The sequence below is a fragment of the Anticarsia gemmatalis genome, chromosome 12 (assembly GCF_050436995.1).
Source record: "Anticarsia gemmatalis isolate Benzon Research Colony breed Stoneville strain chromosome 12, ilAntGemm2 primary, whole genome shotgun sequence".
Classification (NCBI taxonomy): domain Eukaryota; kingdom Metazoa; phylum Arthropoda; class Insecta; order Lepidoptera; family Erebidae; genus Anticarsia; species Anticarsia gemmatalis.
Window position 1 is genome coordinate 12,871,700 of NC_134756.1, and position 27,689 is coordinate 12,899,388.

The 27,689-nt window shown below is 35.0% G+C and overlaps 1 protein-coding gene and 1 non-coding gene across 3 annotated transcripts; one reads left to right on the forward strand and one right to left on the reverse strand.

The window, feature by feature from the left end:
- Nucleotides 1-153: 153 nt before the first annotated feature.
- Nucleotides 154-27,624, forward strand: LOC142976884 (acid phosphatase type 7). 2 transcript variants are annotated; one of them, XM_076120461.1, is made up of 10 exons: nt 154-478; nt 2,581-2,775; nt 14,324-14,445; nt 15,416-15,600; nt 16,296-16,496; nt 17,457-17,569; nt 18,357-18,492; nt 24,912-24,973; nt 25,537-25,628; nt 25,982-27,624. In XM_076120461.1, exons 1-10 carry the CDS (start codon nt 352-354, stop codon nt 26,063-26,065), a joined length of 1,317 nt encoding a protein of 438 aa, XP_075976576.1. In that variant the 5' UTR covers nt 154-351; the 3' UTR covers nt 26,066-27,624. The 2 variants fall into 2 exon arrangements, with proteins under 2 accessions (XP_075976576.1, XP_075976577.1); XM_076120462.1 differs by lacking the exons at nt 24,912-24,973; nt 25,537-25,628; nt 25,982-27,624 and adding exons at nt 19,958-20,019; nt 20,545-20,636; nt 22,837-24,320 and having other exon boundaries at nt 155-478.
- TRNAD-GUC (transfer RNA aspartic acid (anticodon GUC)) lies at nt 13,812-13,883 on the reverse strand. Its single transcript has one exon. It is a non-coding gene; the product is annotated as a tRNA-Asp (tRNA).
- Nucleotides 27,625-27,689: the final 65 nt, after the last annotated feature.

Sequence of the window (27,689 nt, forward strand, 5' to 3'; positions counted from 1 at the left end):
AATGTTCGCAGTAGATAATTATAATAATATAAATAAAAGATATCAGAATTAATTCGGATTGCGGTATACATTTCGCGATACCTGCAAGTCAAGTATAAGAACGTAATATTTTCTTAAGGACCTCATTGGTTTAAATATCAAGTTTCGGAACGCGTGTTATTGACGTTCATCGTCGTCGGCGATTACGAGAAGTGTTTATAAATTTTGAACAAAACAAAGACCGATTAGTATTTCATTGGACAAACTAGAGCAAGCATTGTTCTGTTGATCGTTTTAACTCAGTGTCATAAAAGTTCACCAGGTCACTAGGGGCAGGAATTAATTAGCTTTTATTTTCTTAGAGTTAGGAACATGAAGTTGCTAATATTTTCATTTTTAATAGGAGTAAGTTGGGGTAAAATATTAGATTATCGAAGACCGGGTCCTGGATATGATTGCGATCATTGTCAGCCGGAGCAAGTACATATCGCTTTTGGCGGTAAGTCGAAAATTCATAAATAATAACTACGAACATCAGAAGACAATTTTTTCCCAGCAATTATTTTTTTTATATTTATAGGTCTTTTTACGCTACGCTAGCTATTAAATGATATTAAACTAGTCTACTGTCAGTCTATTTACATTGGGCAGTTAAATATTGTGTAACTTCCTCAGTTTCTATGTTTGAACTACCTTCCTAATTATATTATACAAGTGCGTACCAGCCCGCGAGTATTATAGGTAGGTATGTGAACCATTCAAGGAAAATACAAGGAAATAATGTAATAATGACACTGCTTTTTCACTCTTGACATTTATTTTCATTAAGCAAGTCTTATAAAGTATTGGCAGTAGGTATTTAAACCTTCTACTAATCCTCTGGGATATTTCGAGTCAGATAGTGTGTAAATTACATTTAATATGATAAAATGTATTGGCTAATGTTTATTATAATTCTTTGTTTGACCTAGATCATAGACATACAAGTAATATTTTTAAAAGAACAATGGTGATTGAATAGAAATTTATTATGAAATTTTCTAGTATAACAAACATAGGATAACATATTATGACTTGTTTAAAATAGACTTGTTACAGGTTACTGTGTTTTTATTGGACATATTCACTGGACCTCAATTATATTTTACACTTAGTAAGCTCCCCAATATTTATCACATTATAGCCAGATAGCTTAATGTTTTAAAATCAGTATTGAAAAATTGTTGGTCATTAAGGCATGGGGAATTTGGAAGGGAAGGGGGAGGCCTTTGCCCGGCAGTTGGACACTCCAACAGGCTAAGGACAAAATAAAATAATAATAAATTCCCAATTCCTTTTTTATTCGAGGTGCATTTGCAAAGACAGCTTCTATGGCACACTGGTTTGTTGTTGCTACCACTGCATTGGAGGGTCTTGGGGTCAATTCCCATGTGGAGGAAATGTGTAGATGTTCTCTTTCCAGTTGTACCTTGTGTCTATTTTTGTTGGCAAATCTGTAAAAATCCATATGAAAAATGGTTAGTTCTTTACGAATAAAAGTAGAATTGGTAAAGATAATGTATTTCTAAAAATAAATTGGACCACATTTTATCTGTAGTCCTATAACAGTATACTATGTACATCCTGTTTTTAAATCTGTATAATATACCTAAATATTATAGATACTTATATGGTGTGATAACTGAGCCACAATTCTGTTCACAACAAACTAATTGATAAGTAAAATGGGGTGACAGTTGGTAGATAATTCTTTGACTTCAATACTAGTGTATTATCAGTCTATGTTTGTTCTGTCAGGTCAAAACTAATCAATGTAACAGAATTGAATAGTTGTTGTCTAGTTGGCATATAATAACAATATGATTATTTTAATACATTGCAAGTCAGTTATGAAATAAAGCAATATTTTAAATAATAACTGCTATTTATAGCTTTTCTTATGACTATATTATGTTTATGAAGTTTAGTTTGTTATGATTATTACGAAATAACATATTATGTTGAAACTTTAAACAAAACTTTACTGTCGTAAATGTCCTTTATTATTGAGAAGTTTGGACTCCACAGTTATTATATTATTTCACAATATTCTATGTGTTACTCATTCATGAACTGGTTACCTAAATCATATTATGTATGTCTGTCTGGATCCCTCTATCTCAAACCCATATTATTTGGGGACAGACCGACTCATATTTTATCAACCTGCAGTCCCACACCAATTGCATCTTCATTGCAATGTTAACAATATAATGGGAATGGTGATTTATTATTCAAAAATAAATATCAGTAAGATAATAAATAGAGGTCACTTTAGACTTTTCGGGAATATTATATTACATAAAATAAGCTCAACCAACTTAAATTAAAGTTGGTACTTTGGTTGTTTATATCCTGGCTGGGGAAGAATATAAGATACTACACTCCGCGAGCGAAAGCCGGCTACTTGTATATTTTTCTTGGTCTATAATTTGTTTAGTAAAGTAAATATGATTCTTCAACTCGAAAACTAGTAAATTTTAGAAATTGGGTGCCATCATCTTACTGAGAACTTATTTTACCACTTCCCAATATGTTCAAACAATCATGTCTCAATTTCAGAGAACACAAACGACATAGTAGTAACATGGTCTACGTTCAACGCGACACACGAGTCCCGCGTGCAGTACGGGGAAGGTGTGATGGACCGCGAGGCCAGGGGTCACAGCAAGCTGTTCATTGACGGAGGAGCACTGAGGCGCAGGCAGCACATACACACTGTCACATTGTCTGGACTTAAGTTTAACACTAGATATGGTGAGTGGTGGTGAAGAATGCCTGCTATTTGTATTTTGCGGCTAGGAAAGTACTCTTGAACATGTATCGTCTCCCAGAGAGGTATGAAAAGATCTCGTGTAGAGGTATACATAGATGATTAATGTATAATAGAATACGGTAATTTCGCGTTAATTCCCGTATTCTTTTATACATTGTTTAAAAGTAAAAGTAAATAGGTACTAATACTACTACCACAGAATAATAAGTACTAAAGTACAGAACAAACACTTCCCGTAACAATTTATAGAAATAACGACTCTTGCTACTAAGCAGCAAAGTCTAATTCAGCTCGTATAGGCGCTCCGTACCTAACGACATATTCACCTAAGTATTCCCGCTCTCTTTTAACGCGTAACTCTGTCACTGTCTGGCGTAGAGTCACAGAATAAGTAATAGTACTACCGTACAGAAGGTCCACTTCTGAACAAAAGTGGAGTTTAGGCATAAAAAAATACCTACACTTACGACTGCCACACGAAATTGAGACTTATAGCGCTGCGCGAGCGTTCATACTCCATTGGGTATCGTCGCGCGTCTCCGGTTTCACCGCCGGAACACGGTTATCACTAGTCGATATAAATATTTAAATAAATCAATAAAGAGAACAGTGTGTACCGATGCAAATACAATACTTCAAAACATGTTAATCTGTTCCTAATAGTTTCTGAAAAACCCATTAACCATTATAAAATAAAATTAAAATTGTATTGCTGTCTGGCCATTAAATAAATATAGGTTTCTACATAACTTTACTATAGGTAAAATCAAAGAAGCGAATAGAACGAACGATTGGCCGCCGCCACTTTTTTAATAGGTAGGTATTCCGTGGATTGCGACGACGCGCCGACGCCACGCGCTCTCTGCCGCCGCGCCGCGCTGGTGCACGCTGGCCGCTGGCCGCTCGATGTCGCAGCGCCTAGTCTAAAAGCTAGTACTATTGTATTAGTATTTTGATTTATAAAATTAATAGTAAGTATTAAACTATCATGAAATTGTATTGTATAAACAGGGGAATTACGAGTAAGAAAACACATAAGTAGTAGAAAGCATAATTATTTATTAAGTATGTCGGTAGGCATCTACATAAACTTTTAATTTGTTTTATTTTTCCTAATTACTAATGAATATTACAGTTGCTTTACTTTTAAATACTGTTTGATAGATTTTTTGCCCAATTTAAAATTCCGATTATTAAATCTTAAGGTTGAGAATATACGAAGCCTCACAAACAATTTTAATAAATAGTCAACGGGAAAACACGAACACGGCAATGTTGGTAATTTAACATTTTTTAGTAATTTAAATATTTCACTCCCAGGGTTTCCGTGTAAATGGTGCTCGAAATTGTGTGTAAATACTGTCTCTAAATTTTGAATATATTCGTTCATTTCTTGAGATGGAATCTTCAAATTGCCATAAAATGATTTACTTCTATTATATGCCTTGTAATGTGTGAAAGTAATTTGATCCAGATCTAGTGAAGAGTCAAGCATTTTAAGCGTTTCTTTGCAATCCGAGTGTTTTTCAAAACATTTATAAAGTAAAAAACCTGCAACATACGTTAGTGCATTTGCTTCGGGTAAGTCCACACGATAATCAATTTCACCATCCAAAGCAACTAGTGAGGGCTTGGCTTGATCAGTCATGTTAAAAGATTCCTTGTTCATTATATCCTCTGCCTTAAGCAAAATTTCATAAATATCAGATTCACAGTTAGTTTTGTCACTTTTCAGCATGTTGACAAAGAACAATTTTGAAAATGCTCGAGTAAACTGAATGGATGTAGGCTCGAAACAGGAACCGCCTTGTTGCCTAACTGACCCGAAAAAAATTTCCAGGCCGTCTTGGTTAAGCCGTCTCGTGAATAGGTACTGAAAACCTTCCGACTTTAAGTCTTCAAACAGTTGTAATACTGACTGAATAGTTATTTGGAAGTTTTGGAATGTCTTTATCTGATTAGTATTGTTCTTTCCGGTAGTACGATTTGTTGATTTAATAGTTGCAAACATATTTTGAGCATTTTGTAAAATTAATTTCTGTTCTGTAGACATTCTAAAAGCACTCTGTAACTTTTTAGTAGTTTTTATTTTTGAGGAATTCAGTACGTCAAATAAGTCATCCATTGTTTTTATAAATTTAGCTGTTCCTCTACCCTCTTCTGCGATTTTACCAAAGTCAATATATGTTTCGAGTGCAGCGTATACCGTATTGCTGAAGATCTGGGCAGCATATTTTACTCGCATCCTTTGAAAGTTGTTTGGTTCTACATGAGCATTTGTTATTTTGGGTATAAGTCTAAAATTCTTGTCTTTCTGGTGTTCATACAATGTTTTAACGTAATTCCATGATATTTTGTCTTTTTTGTAATGAAAATCGCTCGATAGCAAGTTATTCCGCACGCACTTCAACAAATGTGGCACATCAAAAATATAAAATATTTTGTGCTCATTAACAAAAAAGTATGGCTTATCTATAGTCACATTTTTGATAACCTTTGCAAATTTGTCAAAATTTGACCCTTGATCGGATATAACGGCTTTAACTTCAATACCTGCACCAAAAAGTTTCAAAATTACTTCATTCATCCATGAATCTAATTCAGCGTAGTGTTTTGTACTTCCGAGAAGAGCATAGGCTATTGGTTGCTTCCACTTGCAATAAATACCTTGTAACATTATGACATAGGCATTGCTCGCAGCTTCTGGTGAAATGGTACCGTTTATATTGTGAAAACCGATTATTTCATCCTTTTTCAAATCATAATATAAATTTCGTTTGAGTACCATTTCATCTACGCAAATGGTACAATATTTTGCTTTGGCAGGTAGCGATTTAATTTTTAGAGATATGCTATTTAAGACACGATCGTCAAGTTTGGGAGGAATTTTAAATTTTAATCGGTTTAATGTGCTTCTGCTGGGAAGTTTTAAAACAGTTTGGAGGCAGCGATATGTGTGTGGACTAGCGTAGTGTAAATTCAAAGCAAATATTTTATACTCGGCATCGTAACGATTGCCTCTGAATTTGTTTCTTACTTTATTTTGCCATTCAACCAACTTCATAAACCTTTGAGATACTTCGTCGTCAGAATCGGTAAGCAAAGATGCATTTTTTGCTTCTAATTCTTTCTGAATTTTCAGAACTTCTCGTTCCAATCGCCTTTTTTTACATTTGCCGATCTCAATGTCTTTTTTTAGTTTTCTTTTGCGAGGCGATTTTTCAGATAAGGCCATTGTGGTCTGTGTCATTTTGTTAGAAATTTCATTCGAATCTGTTTGTGTTGAAGTAGAAACAGCTTTAGATGTTAATATACGAACTTTTGTTTGAGACTGTGATGTACTTGGCAGTTGTGCAGAAATATTAGTGGTATATGGTGATATTTCAGATGTTGCTATTAATTTATCTTTCAACTTATTTGTGTCTATATTTGGTTTGGCAATCTCTGGTTCTGTTTCTTTTTTGATTGGCAAAGCTTCATGTAGTAGTTGGGTTTCAGTTTGACATTGAGTGTGACTATAAGTAGATACCAAAACATTTTTTTTCTTTGTAGATTGAGATGACTGATCATTAGATGATTGCGGAAGATCTTCAGTGGATGTACTTTTAACTGTAATTTTGAAATTATAGGTATCTGAATGAATATTTTGGTGCGATTTGTGAGGTAATAGTTTTGTGGGTATTATTGCTTCATTTATAAGACGACTTTTAGTAGAAATTAGTATTTCAGAATCATCAAAGTGCGCAGAACAAACGAAGTTTTGTGTATTCTTACTAGTACTTAGTAAATCTTCTCTGTTGATTGCTGTTAACCATTCTTGTCGTCTGAAATTAAAAATATTATTGGATTACATTCAGATTAAAATGTTTCTTGTTACTTACTTACTTACTTACTGAAAAGTACATACTTTTTAGACCCAGTTCATTTAAAATAAAACAAGTGAAACTGCCAAAAAATTTGCTCGGCAACTAAATTTTAAACAAATCGCGAAATAAAAAGATGTTTTTAACTTTAATATTACATTTAAAAGTACGCCACTGGATTATTTCCTTAGTTATTCAATTATTGTTGATATCATTCGAAAAAGAAATATATTATTTTAGTATCCACTTAGTGTCACCCAAAATGAAACCTAAAAACCTACGCGAAGCTTGGAATTAGAAATGGATTCAGATATTGCCAAACCAAATTATGAAATAATAAAAGGAAATTAGCAATTAAATCTAAAATATTACTAGTCACTATTAGCATAACCTACTGAACAACAGCAAAGTACATCGCAGTCTCAAACAAAAGTACCTACTTATAATAATGTATTATCTTAAAAGACGAAATATCATGGCATTATGTTAAAACACCGCATGAATACCTACCAGAAAGATAAGAATTTATGACACACATATTTATTCAGACCTTTATCCTAAAAATATTTATTTTAGCCCAGAACTCGATGGCACGAATTTTACTGTTGAGATGAAAAACAAAAACAATTATTTACGGAAATGCTTAACTATGCCTTGCTCTCTGTTTTATATGCTTCATTATCATTACCCGTAACAATTACAGAATTAAGTAATTACAATAAAACGTGTCCCTTCGTCCAGCATACTCACCATGGAATCCTGATATTTCATGAATGTCAAAAAACTGTTCTGAAATAGTGCTAAATAGTGCCCAAAGGAAAAAAATAGTGCTCTTGTACTTGCGAAGTTATAGCCATAGTTCGATGAGTATGCTGGACGAAGGTTTCGCCCAGCATACTCACCTCCGTCCGGAGAATCTGTATACGCTTCAAACATAATTCATACTTCAAAAAATAGTTCCCAAATAGTGCCAAACGGTGCCCAAAAAGAAAAAACAGTGCTCGAATAACTTCGGAGTTATAGGCTTCGTTCAGTGAGTATGCTCACCTCACTACTCACCTCAGTGCGCGAATATCGAACGAGCTATAGGTACAATTTACGTCTCAAAAAATTGTGCTTGAAATAGTGCCCAATATCAGTCCAATTTTTGCTTGACTTTTGACTTAGAAAACCATAAAATTTTAATGTAAACTTCTACATACTAACGTAAAATGGGGTACAGTCGTCGACACATGTTTTTGGACAAAAATATTAAACTTTCTAATTGTAGACTTCATGTTATTGGAAATAATTATGGTATTTTCTCACATGTCAAAAACTTTCGATTAAATGCATTATTATTTATTTTATAAATAATAATAAATGAATGAAACTTTAAGCGTAAATGAAGTCTATTACTTCATTGCATTGTGTGTTTGTCTGAATTAAAACAGTCATTTGCAGCCAATAAAATTAATATCTTGAAAAATTGTAAAAATGAAATTATACAGTTTCTTTTTGTATATATGTTGCAGGCAAAACTTATAACCAGTCAAAACTAGTACTGTGACATAGTTATACAAATTTTTAAAACTCTTTCCAATAGTTTCATCAATTAATGAATCCTTGATCCGGAAAATGATTATTTTGAATAATTTTGTCAGTTGTAATGTAAGCATTAATAACAGCAACTTTATTTTTCATCCATGATTTACTTCATTTGATATCTTAATCCTTCAAGCGCCGTGATCTAGACAAAATATATAAAATCATTGTTCCTAGCTACCGGGGTCGCATGCGACGCGCGAAGGCTTAATCATCTATACTAATATAATAAAGCTGAAGAGTTTGTTTGTTTGTTTGTTTGTTTGAACGCGCTAATCTCAGGAACTACTGGTCCGATTTGAAAAATTCTTTCAGTGTTAGATAGCCCATTTATCGAGGAAGGCTATAGGCTATATAACATCACGCTACGGTCATTAGGAGCGGAGTAGCAACAAAAAATATTACAAAAACGGGGAAAATTTTGACCCATTCTCTTAGGTGACGCAAGCGAAGTTGCGCGGGTCAGCTAGTATTATTATAAAGTATTATTAAAATAATGTGTAATTAATAATATTGCGATTCTAAAGTAAATACTCCCTTACATAAACAATTAATAATTTACACAAGACAAAAATTGTTAGAAAGAAAGTTAATAATATTGTATTCGACTGTACTCAATGTAATGTATGTAGAAGTTTACAATCAAATTTAATGGTTTTCTAGGTCAAAAGTCAAGCAAAAATTGGACTGATATTGGGCACTATTTCAAGCACAATTTTTTGAGACGTAAATTGTACCTATAGCTCGTTCGATATTCGCGCACTGAGGTGAGTATGCTGGGCGTAGAACCTACGCCCAGCATACTCACTGAACGAAGCCTATAACTCCGAAGTTATTCGAGCACTGTTTTTTCTTTTTGGGCACCGTTTGGCACTATTTGGGAACTATTTTTTGAAGTATGAATTATGTTTGAAGCGTATACAGATTCTCCGGACGGAGGTGAGTATGCTGGGCGAAACCTTCGTCCAGCATACTCATCGAACTATGGCTATAACTTCGCAAGTACAAGAGCACTATTTTTTTCCTTTGGGCACTATTTAGCACTATTTCAGAACAGTTTTTTGACATTCATGAAATATCAGGATTCCATGGTGAGTATGCTGGACGAAGGGACACAATAAAACTGCTTGCTTACCTTTCAACATTTTTCGGAACATTAAAAAATGATATTTTCGATTCCGTATTGTCTTTGTTCATGCACCCATAAACACTACAGTATCTTTTAGCTTTTTTACTGGATTTTTGTTGTTTAGTTGACATATTTTTCATTAAAACAGGAAACAGATTAAGAAAATAGATAAGTGTAGCTAGCACTAAATCGCGCGACGCGGTCAGCGAGCGCGCCGAGTGGCAACCTACTGAGATAGGCCGCATATGCGGCCCGGCGGCCGATCATACCTACTCTGCGGAGTGGAACCCCCCTGGTAGAGTAACGCGTTACCTATGACGCTAGGGTTGTCGGCTCGCCGCATCGTTGCTACCTGCTATTAGAATACGATAATCTAAAATATGTACTTAAGTAGTTAGATATTTTAGGAACTTATGAAGGGACTCAGGACTCATGAAATAAAAATAAGCTTTAAAATACATGCTTTTTTTATTTAATTTACATGTCGTGACTATTGTTATATTATACACAAATAATAATAATAATTAGTAGTCTGCGATTACAATCACTCGTAATTCCAGGCAATGTTCAGTTTTTGGGGTTGTACAGTTAGCAAAAATATAAAAATATATATTTTTTGTTCGCACGCACATAGCCTGTAGAAAATAGTAAAGTAAAAGTAAATAATGTAGCACACTACACACTTGTGATCGCAGGGTACGATGACGATACAAATAGGTTTTGATGCTAGCACATCATTTACCTTAAGGTGAGGACAAGTTGTACATTGTAAAGACGATTCACGTAATTTTTTGATAAAACTGTTATTTGCGACTCTAAAATTGAGATTTTAACAAAATAATAATTACATTACGTATAAATAATCTATGTCATTCTTCATGAAAATATTCTGTGTTGCGGCACACTTTTCTGAGTAAGCTATATTATTGTTTATCATGGTTAGAACTCGGCAAGTATATGTAGTATGTTCATTTTACTTTGGCATTCAATAAGCTTACGAAATCTTTCTGTAACTTCACTTTCAGTTTCAAATGTAAAACGTTGAAATTCTTCGGACTCTTTTGATTGACATTCTCTTCTAACGTTATTCAATTTTTACTGAGGTTTCCTTTTTTTAAATGCAATTCATTTATACATTGTTTTAGTTTCATTTTTCTGGGCGTGCTTTTAGAAAGATCCATTGCACTTTGAGTACTTTTACATAGGGTTCGTTTTTTGTCTGCCTTTTTTATATTTTTTGATGATAAATTACGTATGGAAGAATCTGTAGTTTGTGTAGCTTGGTCACATGTCTTAAGTTCCTGTATATTTCGTACGGGGATTGCGTCTGCCTTCAGTTTGGGTATTAAGATGAGTGAAGATTTATCAAAATGTTTAGAACAAACCACGTAACTTTTGATTTTTAAATCTGGTTTGTCAAGGTCAGGCCTGTTGATGATTTCCAACCATTGCTTGCGTCTGGAATACAGAAAGACAGTAGGTAGTTTATTTCAGTGGAAAAAGTATATTTACCTGCCTATATTATTTTATTTTATAGTGTGGTAAAATAAAGTAGGTACTATTACAGGGCAGCTACTTTTTCTCTTGCAATGACATACTTTTGTTCTTTCGCACAACGATTTTATTTTAGAGAAAATCGTAGGTGAAGATCCAATATTTACCAGCGATTAAAACCAAGTTACTCAAAAACAAGACATTTTTAAAATGTAAGCTCAAACTGGTGCGCGCGCGTACGCGCCCACTGTGTGCAGTCGCTTAGGTACCTATGTAATATTTGCGATCGCCCTTAACCGATTCATGGCCAATGACTCAACAGTTGAGTCATTAAAAAACCTTTAGGAAGGCCGATGGCTCAATTGGTGAGTCAAACCAAAATTGTATAAAAACGGATATTAAAAAAAAAAAAAACACTTAAACTACCATTTTTCAGATCTCATTAAACATTTCCGTGAATATCAGACCTGGCCCTTCAATTTAGAGAATATTTTTATTAGTCAGGTGTCATAAACCTTTTGTATAACTGCCGCAAAACATCTTGTACACTTTTTTGTAAATTCGATTGACTACAGCTTGGAAAACCTTGATTTTCTTTATCTTCAATTTGTTGATCATGGAAATCAGTAAACATTGCCTGGCTACATTCAGTAAAATCGTCGTAGTCCTGATTATCTACAAATAATATTACAATAATAAATAATGATTGAATACTACTAAAATGTTTACTACCTCTGCAATATTTCATTAAAACCAACAAATACTACCTTGAAACGCCATATTAACTTTTATTATCCACAAATTCGAATAGGAGAACACAGTAACACGTTTCTGGTTGTCAGACTGGCTCGAATGATGGCGAAAAGCGTTAAATCATTACAAGGAGCCAATGACTCATCAGTTGAGTCATCCTTCAGGGAGGCCGATGGCGCAAATGGTGAGCCACCGACCAATGAATGGGGCCTGGCTGAATTGTTCACGAAAATGAAGGTGGCAATGAATCGGTTAAGAATTATTTTATTTTGCCACATTATGTTACTTGCCTATTCTCCTATACATATAGGTATGTACATAAATGTCATCATAATGTTTAAGTATTTAGATGAACACAGGTCAGATATAGTGCAAATAATTTTTGGATATTTTTTGCAGTCTGTACCTACCGTTTCGAACGAACTGTTTATTAAAAAAAACTATCTACTTTTATCATGTAATCCCTACAAAATATGGCTCTTTAAATGGGTCGAACAGTCCTCATTATCTATACTAATATTATAAAGCTGAAGAGTTTGTTTGTTTGTTTGTTTGTTTGTTTGTTTGTTTGAACGCGCTAATCTCGGGAACTACTGGTCCGATTTGAAAAATTATTTCAGTGTTAGATAGCCCATTCATCGAGGAAGGCAATAGGCTATATATCATCACGCTACGACTAAAAGGAGCAGAGTACGAGTGAAAAATGTTACAAAAACGGGAAAATTATGATTCTCTTATGTGACGCAAGCGAAGTTGCGCGGGTCAGCTAGTCTTACAATATACGTACATTCCATTAGTTGAAGAACAGAAACATTAGGTACAGTTCTGGTTTGTGTACATTTTTACTATTTTATATTCTTCATATGTCCTAAACCTGTGAACCGATTTATATCATTCAAACGGATAAAATAGTTTTAGTCTTAGACCTTTCATTTGATACCAAAATCGTTGAAATATCTCCATTAACAAAAAGTCACATTTGCAAGTTGCTCTCGTAATTATAAAGTATCAAATTCCTTAATAATTCAGACATGAGTCCATATTATTGTTAGTATCAGCAAGGTAACTAATTATGCTTAGTACCTACCTACTATTATTTTGTGGTAGGTAGGTACTGTAAAGTTTTATAGTTTTTAAATGAATTTGAACTTACCTTTCCTCATCTGTAGGTAATGAAAAAAATGACAATCCCTCGTCCTTCTTTTTCGACCTACATCCATCAAATGAGCAATGCTTTAAACCTGCCATTCTATTTTAAACGTTTTTATAATAATATTACTCATAAAACTTGTAATAAACGCACGCACGAGCTCTACGCGTGAGCGTCGACACTCGACTCCCGGAGTGGCGCCGACGCCACGTCACAGAATAATAAGTACTAAAGTACAGAACAAACACTTCCCGTAACAATTTATAGAAATAACGACCCTTGCTACTAAGCAACAAAGTCTAATTCAGCTCGTATTAAGCGCTCCGTACCTAACGACATATTCACCTAAGTATTCCCGCTCTCTTTTAACGCGTAACTCTGTCACTGTCTGGCGTAGAGTAACGCGTTACCTATGACGCTAGGATTGTGGGCTCGCCGCATCGTTGCTACCTGTTTTGGTTTGTTTACATTTTTACTATTTTATATTCGTCATATGTCCTAATCCTGTGAAGCGATTTATATCATTCAAACGGATTAAATAGTTTTAGTCTTAGACCTTTTATTTGATACCAAAATCGTTGAAATATCTCCATAAACAAAAAGTCACATTTGAAAGTTGCTCTCGTAATTATAAAGTATCACACAAATTCCTTAATAATTCAGACATGAGTCCATATTGTTAGTATCAACAAAGTAACTAATTATAGTTAGTACTATTATTTTGTGGTAGGTAGGTACCTACTGTAAAGTTTTATAGTTTTTAAATGAACTCTACGCGTGAGCGTCGACACTCGACTCCCGGAGTAGCGCCGACGCCACGCGAATTTGTAGGCACTTATCGCTGTAGGTACGGCCGAGTGACGGGGCCTGCTACTTTAATACGAACTAGCTATATGAGTGTGGGGAGATGACTGCCGCGTAGAACTCAAATTGAAAAAAAAAAAATAATAAAAAAATACTTTGAATAATTTACTTTTTATAACTAATTTAGTAGAATGTGTCCTTATGGCATCAGTTTATCGCAAAATAATGTCCAAAAAGATTCTCTCCGGCGGGGAATCGAACCCCGGTCTCCCGCGTGACAGGCGGGGATACTGACCACTATACTACCGAAGACTTGATTTGCCAGGGCGAAATTACAGACTACTTCGTACACCACAATATTTTCCTATGTAATTGGTTAGTTTCTGTTTTCATTGTATTTTTTCTCAATAGGAACAAGGTATCTCCTTACTAAAAAGTTAAATCGAGATCACTTACTCCATTGATGTACCAATAGCATGGCAACAGTTAAAGTAACTTCAAATATAGATACCTAACTAGAAATAATAATATATTTTAATAAAAGCAATGATTAATATTTATCAGGGATTTTAGTTTTATTTTTAAGTATTGGTATAAGGTCTTAGATCAGATACGAATTCCGTATATTGCAGAACCTGATTATAAGAGAAACCTTTAATCTTCACTGAAGACAACATTATCACAATTAGCCTACAACGGTAGTATATTATATGAACAGCATATTTAAACAAAGGTGTATATTTTATTGACAGTGTACCACGCTGGCTCGGTGTACGGTTGGTCGGAGGAGTTCTCCTTCAAGACTCCCCCGGAGGGCGAGGACTGGCCGGTGCGAGCTGCCATCTATGGCGATATGGGCAACAAGAATGCACATGTGAGTTTCAAATATATACCTACTGGTTTCTACTTTACCGTACTCTGTGGTAATGTCGGTTGTGTATCCAGCTGATAACTACAAGGTTCGACTCCCAGGTTAGAAAAAGTCGTGGTTGTCTTAATTCTTAATTTATATTAGATTATTCCCTGTAGTAGTCAGTACGGTAATAGGAATAACATTGTTAATGGCGAAAAACGGGTAAATTTCATACATCTTCTTTATCTTAAGGAATTACTGGCGTGATTTTATGTATGTATGTATTATGCTAGTTTCTATTTTAACCCTGTTAAATCTTTTCACACGGACGAGGTCGCGAGCATAAGTTAGTTTCAAATCTTTCTGTTACCACTGAAAAGGTAAGTAAGTTCTAAAAGTAATAAGAATTATTCACATAATAACATCAACATAAATTATTACTTGCGCAAAAATGGTTCGTTATAAAGTAGTTGTTCCTCCTATTCGGTAGATAAGGTAATCGCGAAGTGTAGCGCTTGCTATCCGCTGTTTCCTGTTGACATGTTTTAATCATATACCTACCTACTGTTATACTTTGTTTTAATGAGAAATCTGAAAATATATTTTTCTTCTAATAATGAATAAGGGATCCAGATAGTTCCTGTGATACCTATCATAAATGCCAAATTCTATCAATAAACCCCGTTAATTCTATTCTCATACATACACTTCAGTGATTGATTTTAATTTATGTTACATCTATAAAAAAGACAACTCCCGCACTAAGAATTGCTCTTGTGTCGCGGGTACTTTACAACATACAAACTGTACAAACATACAATCAACGGACACAAAGTACAAACAGACCCGAAACAACTATTTGTGCGTCTCTCAAATAGTTGTTCCGTGTGGGAATCGAACCCACGATCTCGCAACGCTACGATAGTGGCGTGGCGACCAGTAACCTCTGCCATGGAGACCGTCCTATATAGATTTATGCTAACATTTCCAGTCCCTCTCGTACCTGCAAGACGAGGCTCAGCGCGACAAGTTCGACGTGATCCTGCACGTGGGGGACTTCGCCTACGACATGGACACCAACGACGCGCTCGTGGGAGACGAGTTCATGCGACAGATACAGCCTCTAGCTGCTGTGGTGCCGTACATGACGTGTCCCGGGAACCATGAAGAGAAATAGTAAGTGCTTCACTTGACCTTTGTGACCTTGACCTTGTGACCTTTTACAAAATCTTGAGAACTTAGGCTAACCACTGCTGTCTCCCTCGCGGCTGTGGTGCCGTACATGACATGTCTTGGGCACCATGAGAAGTAGTAAGTGCTTCACTTGACCTTTGTGACTTTGACCTTAGCGGTGTGACCTTTTACAAAATCATAAAATCTTAGGCTAACCACTACTGTCTCCTTCGCTGCTGTCGTGCTGTATATGACGTGTCCTGGGAACCATGAGGAGAAGTAGTAAGTAGTAGACTAGCCTTTGATGATAGCCTTGACTTTGATGGAAGATTGTGGTTATAAAGCTTGAAAAATGACAAAAGTAGTAATGCGCGACGCCTGGAGAAGACCTTGAGCGGAAAACTTGTCACCTACCTCACATTTTTTATTACTGCTATACTTCTATTCTTTTTAACGTGACTATAGCCTGTACGATTCCTTAATAGATAGACTACTCAACACATTACTAAATCCTAATCGAACAGATGAAATCCGTTTGTTCCTGAGAAGCGCTTTAAAAATACGCTTCAGCTTTATATTATTAGAATAGGTTTTGAAAACTAGGATATGTTTATCAAAATACAAAAAAAAATACCCTTCAGGCAAAAAACGTTGTTCCTTTAAAGCAATTATTTTCATAAAAATTGTCTTACTTCCAGTAACTTCAGCAACTACGCACACCGTTTCACGATGCCGGGCAAAGACTCGAACCTGTTCTACAGCTTCGACCTGGGCCCCGTGCACTTCGTGTCCATCTCCACTGAGGTGTATTACTTCATTGAGTACGGACTCAAGCTCATCACTAACCAGTATGAGTGGCTGCTCAAAGATCTGCAGAAAGCTAACCAGCCTGAAAATAGGTATAAAGATTACTGTTTTATATGTGTCTTCATAGTAAAGTGGTTAAGGTCGCCACGCTGCTATCATGTCGGGGTACATGGGTTCGATACCCACACGGAACAATTATTTGTGCGATTCATAACTGGTTGTTTCGGGTCTGGGTGTATTTTATGTCCGTTGTTTATGTTTGTAAAAGTCCTCGCGACACAAGAGCAACTCTTAGTGTTACAGTTATCTTAGAAAAAAAAAAGAATTGAACACAATACTGTCCTATTGACTGACAAACAAACACCACCCCCCGAGAGATAAGAGTTTAGGTTAGATTAGGCCTTGAATCCATATTCTTTCAAGAAATGTTTTGAAGAAATTTAAGTTAAGAAAGGTATCTTTACTATGTTTTCCTTCATCGTCAATTAATTCTAATATACGTGACTCATAACTTCCAAAAGATATAAATGTGTTAGGTTTGAACCTCTAGGGTCAAGCTAGAACCTAATAAACCCTATTAACTCCCTCCCACTGTACCAGGCACGCCCACCCCTGGCTAGTAATATTCGGTCACCGTCCAATGTACTGCTCGAACCAAGACCGAGACTGTAGACCCAACGTGCCCAATCGCGTCGGTAAGATGAACACAACCTTATATACATGTAGATATATAAGGTGCATTCACTGTCCGTAGTGTAGGGGTCTCAGTTTCCAATCCCTGGTTGGGCCAAAACAGTTATACCTTAGTTATTCTCTTAAGAAATGGTTAGTATGTGGTTAGTTATTTGAGGTCATAGACTTCTTTGCCTTATAGAGCATGTTTGACCTATAGTCCTACGCCTGACCTCGCACTAGTAGTGTCTGCCAAACCACTGAGCTATGAGAGTGAAGGAATAGTATGTACCTATGTATTAAATACTGGGACTCGCGCAGTCCGGTTCCAATAAAACTGGCCATTATATCGGTTGATAATATAAAGTGCATGGTTACAGGTCAAAGCGGCCGTGGATAGTGTTGTACGGTCACAGGCCTATGTACTGCAGTGACTCTAACGATATCGACTGCAGTGTGGAGTATACAAGGACGGGCTTGTTTGGACTGTATGGTGAGTGATGGGTGTGCTTGCTGCTTGAGTGATATTGCATGCTGTGTTCGTGGTGTTTGCGCTTCCTTTGGGCTGTTCTAACTGGCTTTATTCTAACTTTCATGAAATGTGTGTTAACCGTTATTTATCAATTAATATTATTTCAATTTAGATTATTTTTAGACTTCATAAAGTATATAATACTTTGCGAATGTGTGATATGAAAGTATATGAGTAATTATCAAACATAACTCAATTTTAAATAACTCTTAATTGTCGATATTTTGCTATGAAACACGGTAAGAGTAAATGTATTACACTCTAAGATTCATACGATGCTTAAAATTTAGTTAAGTTTTATTTCATTTTTAACACTAACATTCTAATACTTCTTTTATTCCTAATCCTGCTTTTATTGACTCTCATAAATAACTAAACATAATATTAGGTCGGGGAAAAGTCTTTTCGCATTATATGTAGTATGTATGAACTTGTAATAAAATCTCTTTGGCTTCAACAATCACAAATGAGTACACGGTTCATTAGGTTTCTTTCAGTGAGCTCGCGAGGTACCCAAATATCGAGCTTTTTTGTGTAGAGAAAAGATTTTATTACAAGTTCATAAATACTATAATGCGAAAAGACTTTTCCCTGACCTAATAATAATTTAACAGTGAGAACCTATAATTGGCCATTGGATTTTTAAGGTATATTGCTTATTTGGTTTAGTTGCTGTTGGTCTTCCAATAAAATAAAATATAAATAATATCAGAACTGTATTGTATACAATTATCTGTGATCGGTCCAGGTCTGGAGCCCCTACTGAAGCAGTTCGGCGTGGACCTGGTGATCTGGGCGCACGAGCACTCGTACGAGAGAACCTGGCCGCTCTACGACAACAAGGTCTACAACGGTTCTCTTGAACAACCCTATGTTAACCCTGGGTGAGTTACCAGATTTATTTACCCCCCATTTCTGAGGCACATTTAGGGGTAGTTAATCTATTCGAACTGTTTTTTTATATATGAGTTTATTTACACTATTGAATAGATAAACTACCGCTATATGTGCCTCAGAAGCCGGAGGTTAATGATCTACTTTCATAATATGGGAGCAATGATTTCAAATAAATTGGTATTAATTTTTGAGTGCCTCCGTGGTGCAATGGTTAAAATCGCCACGTCGCTACCATTATGTCGGGAGGTGGGTTCGATTCCCACGCGCAACAATTATTTTGTGTGATCCACAAATTGTTGTTACCGTCTGGTTGTACTTTGTGTCCGTTGTTTGTAAAAATCCCCGCGACTCAAAGGGAATTTTCAATGCGGGAGTTGTCTTTAAAAAAATAGTGTAAATATGTTTGTTTGTCTTGTGTTCTTCTTATATGTCAAAACGGCTGAATCGATTTTAATGTACGCCAGACAACGCGCGAGCTGCGATCTTTTCTATTTTGTTTTTATTATATAAGAAATATTTTAAGTGTGTGCTTAGTGGGTGTTATTTAAACTTACTGATGAATGAAATGAACTATTTTAGCAACGATTATGCTTGGATGGTACTGCTTTTTACTAACTTTTGTTTTATGGATGTATTCGTCAATGTTTATGCAAAAAAAATATTTCAAATGTTTGGATTATAGTTTTGGTGAATATATTTATTACTATTCAAAATTCTAAAGGTAAATAAAGTTCATTTATTTTATTACATGTAACTTCTCGTGTAAATGTTTATAACACATCATTCTTTAAACGGTCTATATTTTTTTACATCAACTGAACATAATAAGGTATAGTAATTTGCTCGTAATTGTTCAATAGTAACTTGTCAAGTTAAAAATATAATTAACCCATCTATGCCCAGAACTTTTCTATCGCCATTTTTTGTATATCTATACTAATATTATAAAGCTGAAGAGTTTGTTTGTTTGTTTGATTGTTTGTTTGTTTGTTTGAACGCGCTAATCTCAGGAACTACAGGTCCGATTTGAAAAATGATTTCAGTGTTAGATAGCCCATTTATCGATGAAGGCTATAGGCTATATATCATCACGCTACGACCAAAGGGAGCAGAGTACCAGTAAAAAATGTTACCTATTACCCCTACCCGTAGAGAGAATGGGTCATGATTTTCCCTGGGTGGGTATGGACCCACCTATATTATGTAAATGAGTGCATAATTTTGGTCGCTTTTGACCTTATGGGCAGATATGGGTTAAGTGCGATAAAATAAACTGTAAATACTTACATTTGATGTTAACAGTGACACTTAAGTTACTATTAGACATTTAAGTAATAGTAGTTGCATGCTTAACTTTGCAATTAACAAAGCACATTTGCTTAAACTCAGCCTGTTCTATGACACTATTATATTAAAGATTATTATTATTATGTTCATGTATGTTGTTTGCAGTGCTCCGGTACATATAGTGACGGGTTCCGCCGGCTGTCAAGAACGAACAGACCCCTTCAAGAGTGAGTAACATACTATTTATATGATAAATGCGAAAGTTTGTATGTATGTATGTTTGTTACTCTTTAACGAAAAAGCTACAGAACGGATTTTTAGAAATTTAATACACAAGTAGTTTATAACCTTGATAAACACAAAGGATACTTTTTACTACGGGAATGTACTATATAACTATGAGTGTCTATTGCATATTATTATCTATACTAATATTATAAAGCTGAAGAGTTTGTTTGTTTGTTTGAACGCGCTAATCTCAGGAACTACTGGTCCGATTTGAAAAAAAATTTCAGTGTTAGATAGCCCATTTATTGAGGAAGGCTATAGGCTATATATCATCACGCTACGACCAATAGGAGCAGAGTACCAGTAAAAAATGGTACAAAAACGGGGAAAAAACTTACCCATTCTCTCTTATTTGACGCAAGCGAAGTTGCGCGGGTCAGCTAGTATGCAATAAAGTCAATAAATTAGTATGCATTGCAACTACACCTATAAGAAGGTAATGAACCTGAAATGTTCTGTGACAGAGCACCCGGCGCCGTGGTCAGCGTTCAGGAGCAGTGACTACGGGTACTCACGCTTCCTGGCTCCGAACAAAACACATCTCTACGTAGAACAGGTAATTCATTTTGTTCACTATCGCTTGTTCTAACATTGAAGGAAAACATCGTGCTCTAACCTTACATGTCTAATAGCCTTTAAACTCATATAAAAAAAACGCTATTGAATAGATAAACTACCGCTAAATGTACCTCAGAAACCAGGGGTAAGAGTTGTTCAACACAATTTTGAGAGTTTGAAGTGGCGTGGCGCAGTGGTTAAGGTCGTCACGCCGTAAGCGTTGTGCCGGGTCGTGGGTTCGATTACCACACGGAGCAACTACTAGTGCGTTCCACAAATAAACTAGTCCCAAAAATTAAGGGATATAAAAAAAGAATCCAAATTTTTGGGTGATTTTCAACAAGCTGTAACTCCGAGGAAAATGGTCGTACAGAAAAAATAAAAAAAACAAATTGTAGCTCCAAGTGTCTAGTTTTTAGATATGACCATGAAAAATCGCGTGCCTATGCTCACTCCACGACATCGTCGAGCCCGATTGGCTTATGCGCATGACCATCACGATTGGGGTCGTAGACAGTGGACCAGTGTCTTATGGACTGACGAATCTCGATTTTGACTTCATGGCAGCGATAGACGATCTCTCGTTTTGCGATTTGCTTTTTAATCGAAAAAATAAAGATTTTAGAGAGAAAAAAAATTATAAAAAAAATGAATAAAAATCACAAAATTGCTCACAATTGTGATTTTTGCAACAACAAAGAATTTGAAGCTTCGGGGCACAATGAAAAAAAAATCGCAGCGCTTTGAATTTTTGAGAGATTTTAGGGGACACTTTGAGGTTGAAAAATTACCGACGATATCCTTCGTTCATCCATTTTATCCAAAGTTATACCAAGTTATCCAAATATCCTTAATTTCGCGAATTTTTGTCTTTTTTTCAGTCCGAGGTGTCAATTCAAAAAAAAAAAAATTCTTAGAAGATGATTACATTTTCTTATAGAGAATATTGTGCAGTTTTCAAAACCCTCCTTTGATTTCCTGTACGATCATTATTTCCGGAGTTATTGAATATCAAAGACAAAAATAACTTTTTTGCTTTGATTGACGATAACTCCGTGGCAAATCGTCGTACAGGCTTTTTGAATACGACAAATTAAAGAGGATTAAATTTTCTAAAAGAACTTTAGAACGAAAGAATAAAAAAAAAATTTTTAAAGCCCGTGGACCTTTTTTTAGGAGGGAAAAAATTTGGTAAAATTTTTTTTTGGTAGTTTTCGTAGGATTTCTCCAGACCTGGCCATGACAAAAAATTTTCATGGTCATATCTAAAAACTAGACACTTGGAGCTACAATTTGTTTTTTTTATTTTTTCTGTACGACCATTTTCCTCGGAGTTACAGCTTGTTGAAAATCACCCAAAAATTTGGATTCTTTTTTTATATCCCTTAATTTTTGGGACTAGTGTAGTTGTTTCGGGTCAGGATTGTTCTTTCAGTCCGTTGTTTGTATGTTTGTAAAAGTCCCTGCGACACAAGAGCAATTCTTAGTGCTTTTTAAAAAAACATGTATGAGTGATGGACTCACGGCCTAACCCCTCCCTCGTTACGGGAGGAGACCCTTGCCCAGTAGTGGGGCAGTAATTGGTAAAATGTATTTATTAATATAAATGTTCAATTTACTTGCTAATCGTACTTTTGCATAGCAGAAGGAAATAAAAGTCATGACAATTATAACATTGGACATAGTGATGACGTAATCATTAGTCATTAATTAAAGCGAAACGTTTAATAAATCCATTGTTAATGTTAATCACACGATTGTAACTCGTTCGTGTTTTAATTTAATGACGTTTTATATAATCATCGTCATTGCTTTTGGTTCCACTTAGTATGTTAAACAAAAAATCACGCCTTTCTCGCACAGGGGTAGGCAGAGGCTAGATATTTTTTCTCTGTAATCCAACCTTAATATGTTTTTAACCCACTACTGTCCCAATGCTGGACAAGAGTACCTCTTAAACGAGGGATTAAGCCTTGAGTCCACCACACTGGCTTTGTCCTGGCTGGAGACTGCGCATACCCTCAAGAAATGTCTTAAAGTTGTCTCTGAGATGTGTTTAAATAACATTATCGTGTAAACAAAAGCTATTTACTTATATTAAGAAACTTCACTAAAGTCACCAAAAATGTTAGAAACATCAAAATCAAGAGACTCCATTGTCAAACAAAATTACACTCTTGTTTTTTTTTTATTTTCAGGTGGACGTAGACATGAAAGGACAAGTGATAGATTCCTTCTGGATCGTGAAGGAACAGCACAAACCTTACAATATATAACTATCTCACTCACACCTACTAAATACGTATACCTACTTAGAATAAACAATTTTGCTATCTCTCTTAATTTTATCTACCTAGTACATTATTATGCCAGCAGGTTTTTTTAGGTTGATATGCCAAAGTTAATCGTGTAGCTTTCTTAGATATAGTAGTGAGGAATAAAAATATTTTCTGATTTGAATTATTTTGATCCAAATATGTTATTTTATTTATGATTCATCGTACAGTAGTTTTGGACCGCAGCTTTGCTAGTTCTTGTTTTCAAAAAGGTCGTTTATACTCGAAGAGCTGGCACGTTTCGCCATTTACAATATTAATTATATGTAGAGGGCGGGTTTATTGTCATATCCCGGTCAGTGGGCACATAACCAAACTCGTAAAAAATTGAAAAAGTTTAACAGCATTTTGCCGACTTGCCGGATCTGGGAATCGAATTCAAAACCTCGTACCGTACAGTCAAATTTAGATGAAAATAATATTGTTCTGTATCGCATAGAAACGTAAATCCATACGTACGTATTAAAATCTATGATTATAATTTAATTTGCCGTGACAATTATAGTTACAAATACGTAATAAAATACTGATTGATATGGAAAATAACGCCTGTAGCCCATTGTTTTAATTGTAAACAAATTATATGTAAACTACGCATTACATGACTCATATTTATTACTATTACTGAATTCTTCAGATGAAATTTTACATACATTAATTCACGCCTTTTTTCCATGAGGGTAGGCAGAGAAATTACCCTCTATACTAATGTTTGTTATTAAAATTGCGTTCGTTAATAGTGCTGGTCCTCAATTTGATTTCCGAGTCGAAAAAGTAGTGTATTCCCAGTTCCGAAATATTCATAATCAAATGAAGCTACATTTATACATAATATCACGCCAGTTGTACCCGAAGGTGTAGGCAGAGGTGAATGTACACCCACTTTTCGCCAACACTATTTAAAAATATAAAATACTAGCTTTTACCCGCGACTTCGTCCGCCACTTGAATTTTCCCATGGGAATGCGTCATTTTCCCGAGGTAAAAAGTAGCCTAAGTCCTTTCTCGGGTATCAAAATATCTCCATACCAAATTTCATGCAAATTGGTTTAGTAGTTTAGGCGTGATTGGGTAAAAGACATACAGACAGACAGAGTTACTTTCGCATTTATAATATTAGTATGGGTAGTATGGATTTACGCTAATACATTTACACCCTTATTGGTTTAGTTCTTAGTTTAGTTACAACACATTTAACCACTTGTACCTCTTCCTTGTTACTAGAAAACCTATTCTTTTATTATGTAAAACTTATGTATGTAACATTCCGACCTCAATTCAGATCTGTAAATCGAAAAACTCGAAACATTTGTATATTTTATTAAAATAAATAAAATGAAAATTAATTTGTTGTTATTATTTCTAAACTTATTTCTGACCTCGACATTACACGCGATGTGTTTACTTTAAACTTAAGTATTATAAACTATTGGTGTGCCAATTAACATCGAAGTTTCTTAGGTACTTCGTTTTTGTGTGAAGAGTAATAAATATCCATCCAATTATAAAACATTTTCTGGTTGTGCTTTGTGTCCGTTGTTTGTATGTTTGCAAAAGTCCCCGCGACACAAGAGCAATTCTTAGTGCGGGAGTTGTCTTTTATTAAGAAGAAATTTTGCAGTATATTTCTTAACCACAAATACGACGATATACACGAATTTACAAACATACATAACATCATTTTGTTACACATACCCCCGGTTTCTGAAGTAGTTTATCTATTCAATAGTGTTTAAACTATTGAATAGATAAACTACCGCTAAATGTACCTCAGAAACCGGGGGTTAGTGATGTAGACAGACGTTTCTCCATGAGTATTGTCAGTCCTATTACTATATAATATAGTATGGGAACAGTCAAATAGATCCTGTGTCGCGAAAACTTTACAAACATAACATATTTTCAGTACAATATTGTATTTTTATTGTGTATTTCAGTGCCCCAGTTCATGTGATTACGGGGTCAGCAGGCTGCCAGGAAGGTCGCGACCATTTCTTAAGTAAGTTATATCTATTACAAATGAAATTGCCTCGATTACCTGTGTGACTTTTCTTTCTGTTTACTGCATGTTTAGCGCAGTAGCGCCGCGTGTCGTGGGTTCGAGTCTCACCCGGGACAAATCTTTGTGTGATGAGCACGAGTATTTGTTCTAAGCCTGGTGGTAAATTTATCTATAAGTATAAGTATGTTTATCAGTTATTTGGTTTCCATAGTACAAGCTCTGCTTAGTTTGGAATCAAATGACCGTGTGTGAATTGTCCAATAATATTTATTTATTAATGATTGTTTATGCGACTTATGACAAAGCATCGGGTTCTATTCTCGAAAATACTAAGTCCACTTCAGTGGATGTATTCAGAACTAAAAATAAGTAGACGATGCAAAATCTTTAAATAATATGGGACAATTTTGAAATCCCTAATTATATAGCGCGATTTGGAATTAATCGAACTCGAGACTCTGCGATCGACGATCGCTACCATTACTTACGTCTTCTATTTTAATATACGTTCGGGTCACAGTTAAAAAAAAATAAAATACTTTTTCTTTATGTTATTTCAGACGATGAGCCAAAATGGTCAGCATATCGTTCTCAAGACTTTGGCTACACCAAGTTCAAAGCATATAACAAAACTCATATGTATTTGGAACAGGTAAATTTAGATAACTACTTTTCAGTTGTTGTAAGTGGATTCCCACGCGCTTCAAGTCCATATTATTTAAGTTCTTCTTCTTATCGTATGGTTATTGGTCAACCTAGTGTCAAAGTTGTGCAAGCCGCCCGAAAGCCTTTGACTTAATTAGCTTATAATTTAAAGCATAGATTAAGCGTGTCTAATTCTTTATTTCCTAAACTTTGTAAAATTACAAGTCAAATGAAATTTTTGAAAAAGAAAAAATCTTATAAAATCTACTTTGACTTGAACAACTTTGACACTAGGTTGACTACTAACCATACGATAAAATAAAAGTACATGAAAAACGAACTATTGTTTATTTATTTCAGATATCAGTGGACCTGAAAGGCAGAGCGATCGACTCCGTGTGGTTAGTTAAGAATACAACTGTACCGCGCTTTACCTCACTCTAACCTTTATTTATTTAGTCAAAGTCAGCGGCCGTCGGCTTATTGTCGGCGACTTGGATTTAAAGACAATTTGTAAGTCGCCGTCATTAAGCCGGCAACATATTTCAGGTGGTTGGCGACTTTCGTGCATAGTCTCTTTTAGTAAAATCAACAATCAAACACATTCCTTCTAACAAAGAGAAGTCGACTTTATACGCAAGTAGTAGAGTATATTATTGCTTACGAAATGTGTTTATATAATAGCTTAATAGTCAATTTTATTATAAGTAATTGAAATCAATGCATGTTACGATATTAACAAGGTTAGTGCGTTAGAGATTTTTCTCTGTCTGCAAATTAAATATGTATTTGTCTGTTGGGTCATTCAAAGTCGTAGGTGATGGTAGTAGGAATAGATCTTTATTGGTTTGGCAATACATGAGCACAAAATGCGTCAGCTGGCACATGTAATTTTTTATGAAAATCAATATTAAGATCATAATTATTTGTCATTTCATATTAGTATTGGTAACGTTACAATGATAGAGGAAAGGCGATGATTTTCCAATGTAGTTTAGACTGTAGTTCGTACCATTAACGACTATCAAAAAAACCGAGTAGCTATGTTCTATCAAGTTCTTATAACTATCGAGTAGCGAGCGATAATATTAAATAGACAATTTGTTCTTACAGAACACGCTAGGGGCGCTAATTGGCTTGTTATACAAATGTCTTTCCATAGCTACTCCGTTATTGATAGTGGTTTATATATATATACAGAAAAGTGATGACTGACCTAAACGGGAGAAGCCTTATTATGACCAACAGTGGGTAGAGAAAAGCTGTGAATAACGGTGATGATGACTTACAGTTTTGGCTTGATTCGAGTCGAGTTTAGGTATATATATTTTTGCTTTAAAATACTCAAAAAATGCACGTAATATTATCTAAGAATCTCATTAAAAATGCAAATCTTGTTATTTGACATGATTCATATTTTCACATTATTTTTAAGACACGAATTCATTCGTATTTTCAGATTAATTACTACAGTTAGGGACCGTAGATATAAAAAAAATATATCCTTAGTTTCGTCTTTTTTCATTAACCAATGCATATCTAGAGATTGTGAAATTAGCTCCATAGTTGCAGTCTAAAACTTAAACAAAAGGAATAGAATTAAGTATGTACTTTATAATCGCGTCCTAGTAGCTTGCAGTAATGACGCGACACCTATTTGACATAATATTTGACAGACGCGTCGCGTCTCGACCGTCACTCAGTTCCGACCACCTATGTTACAGTCCACCTGGGTAACTTTAAATCATTTGGGTAACATTGACAGTGAGAATTTGAACTAGTTTCGATTATTTTTTCATATGAAACCAACACAATTGATAAAAGTTTGCAAAACTAAAATGAACCTTACTTGACCTTAATTGACCTTACCTTATTTGTATACCCTAGGTATAATTTCTATAACCCACCTAATTGAACAACGTTGTGAAAATGATTTTACATTTAGCTTATAAGAAATACCTCATGTACTTAGTTTTAAATAAAGGTTGTTTTTTCATACTCTATATCAGTTTGGAAATTATTTACAACAATAGATATAAAAACCGTACAGGTTTCTTACATATGGTAA

Excerpts from the sequence above, each read along its gene's own strand:
- LOC142976884 (XM_076120461.1), top strand. The coding sequence starts at position 352 with ATGAAGTTGCTAATATTTTCATTTTTAATAGGAGTAAGTTGGGGTAAA. Across the intron at positions 2,776-14,323 it reads TAAGTTTAACACTAGATATG|TGTACCACGCTGGCTCGGTG; the intron begins GTGAGTGGTGGT and ends TTTTATTGACAG. Across the intron at positions 17,570-18,356 it reads GGGCTTGTTTGGACTGTATG|GTCTGGAGCCCCTACTGAAG; the intron begins GTGAGTGATGGG and ends TGATCGGTCCAG.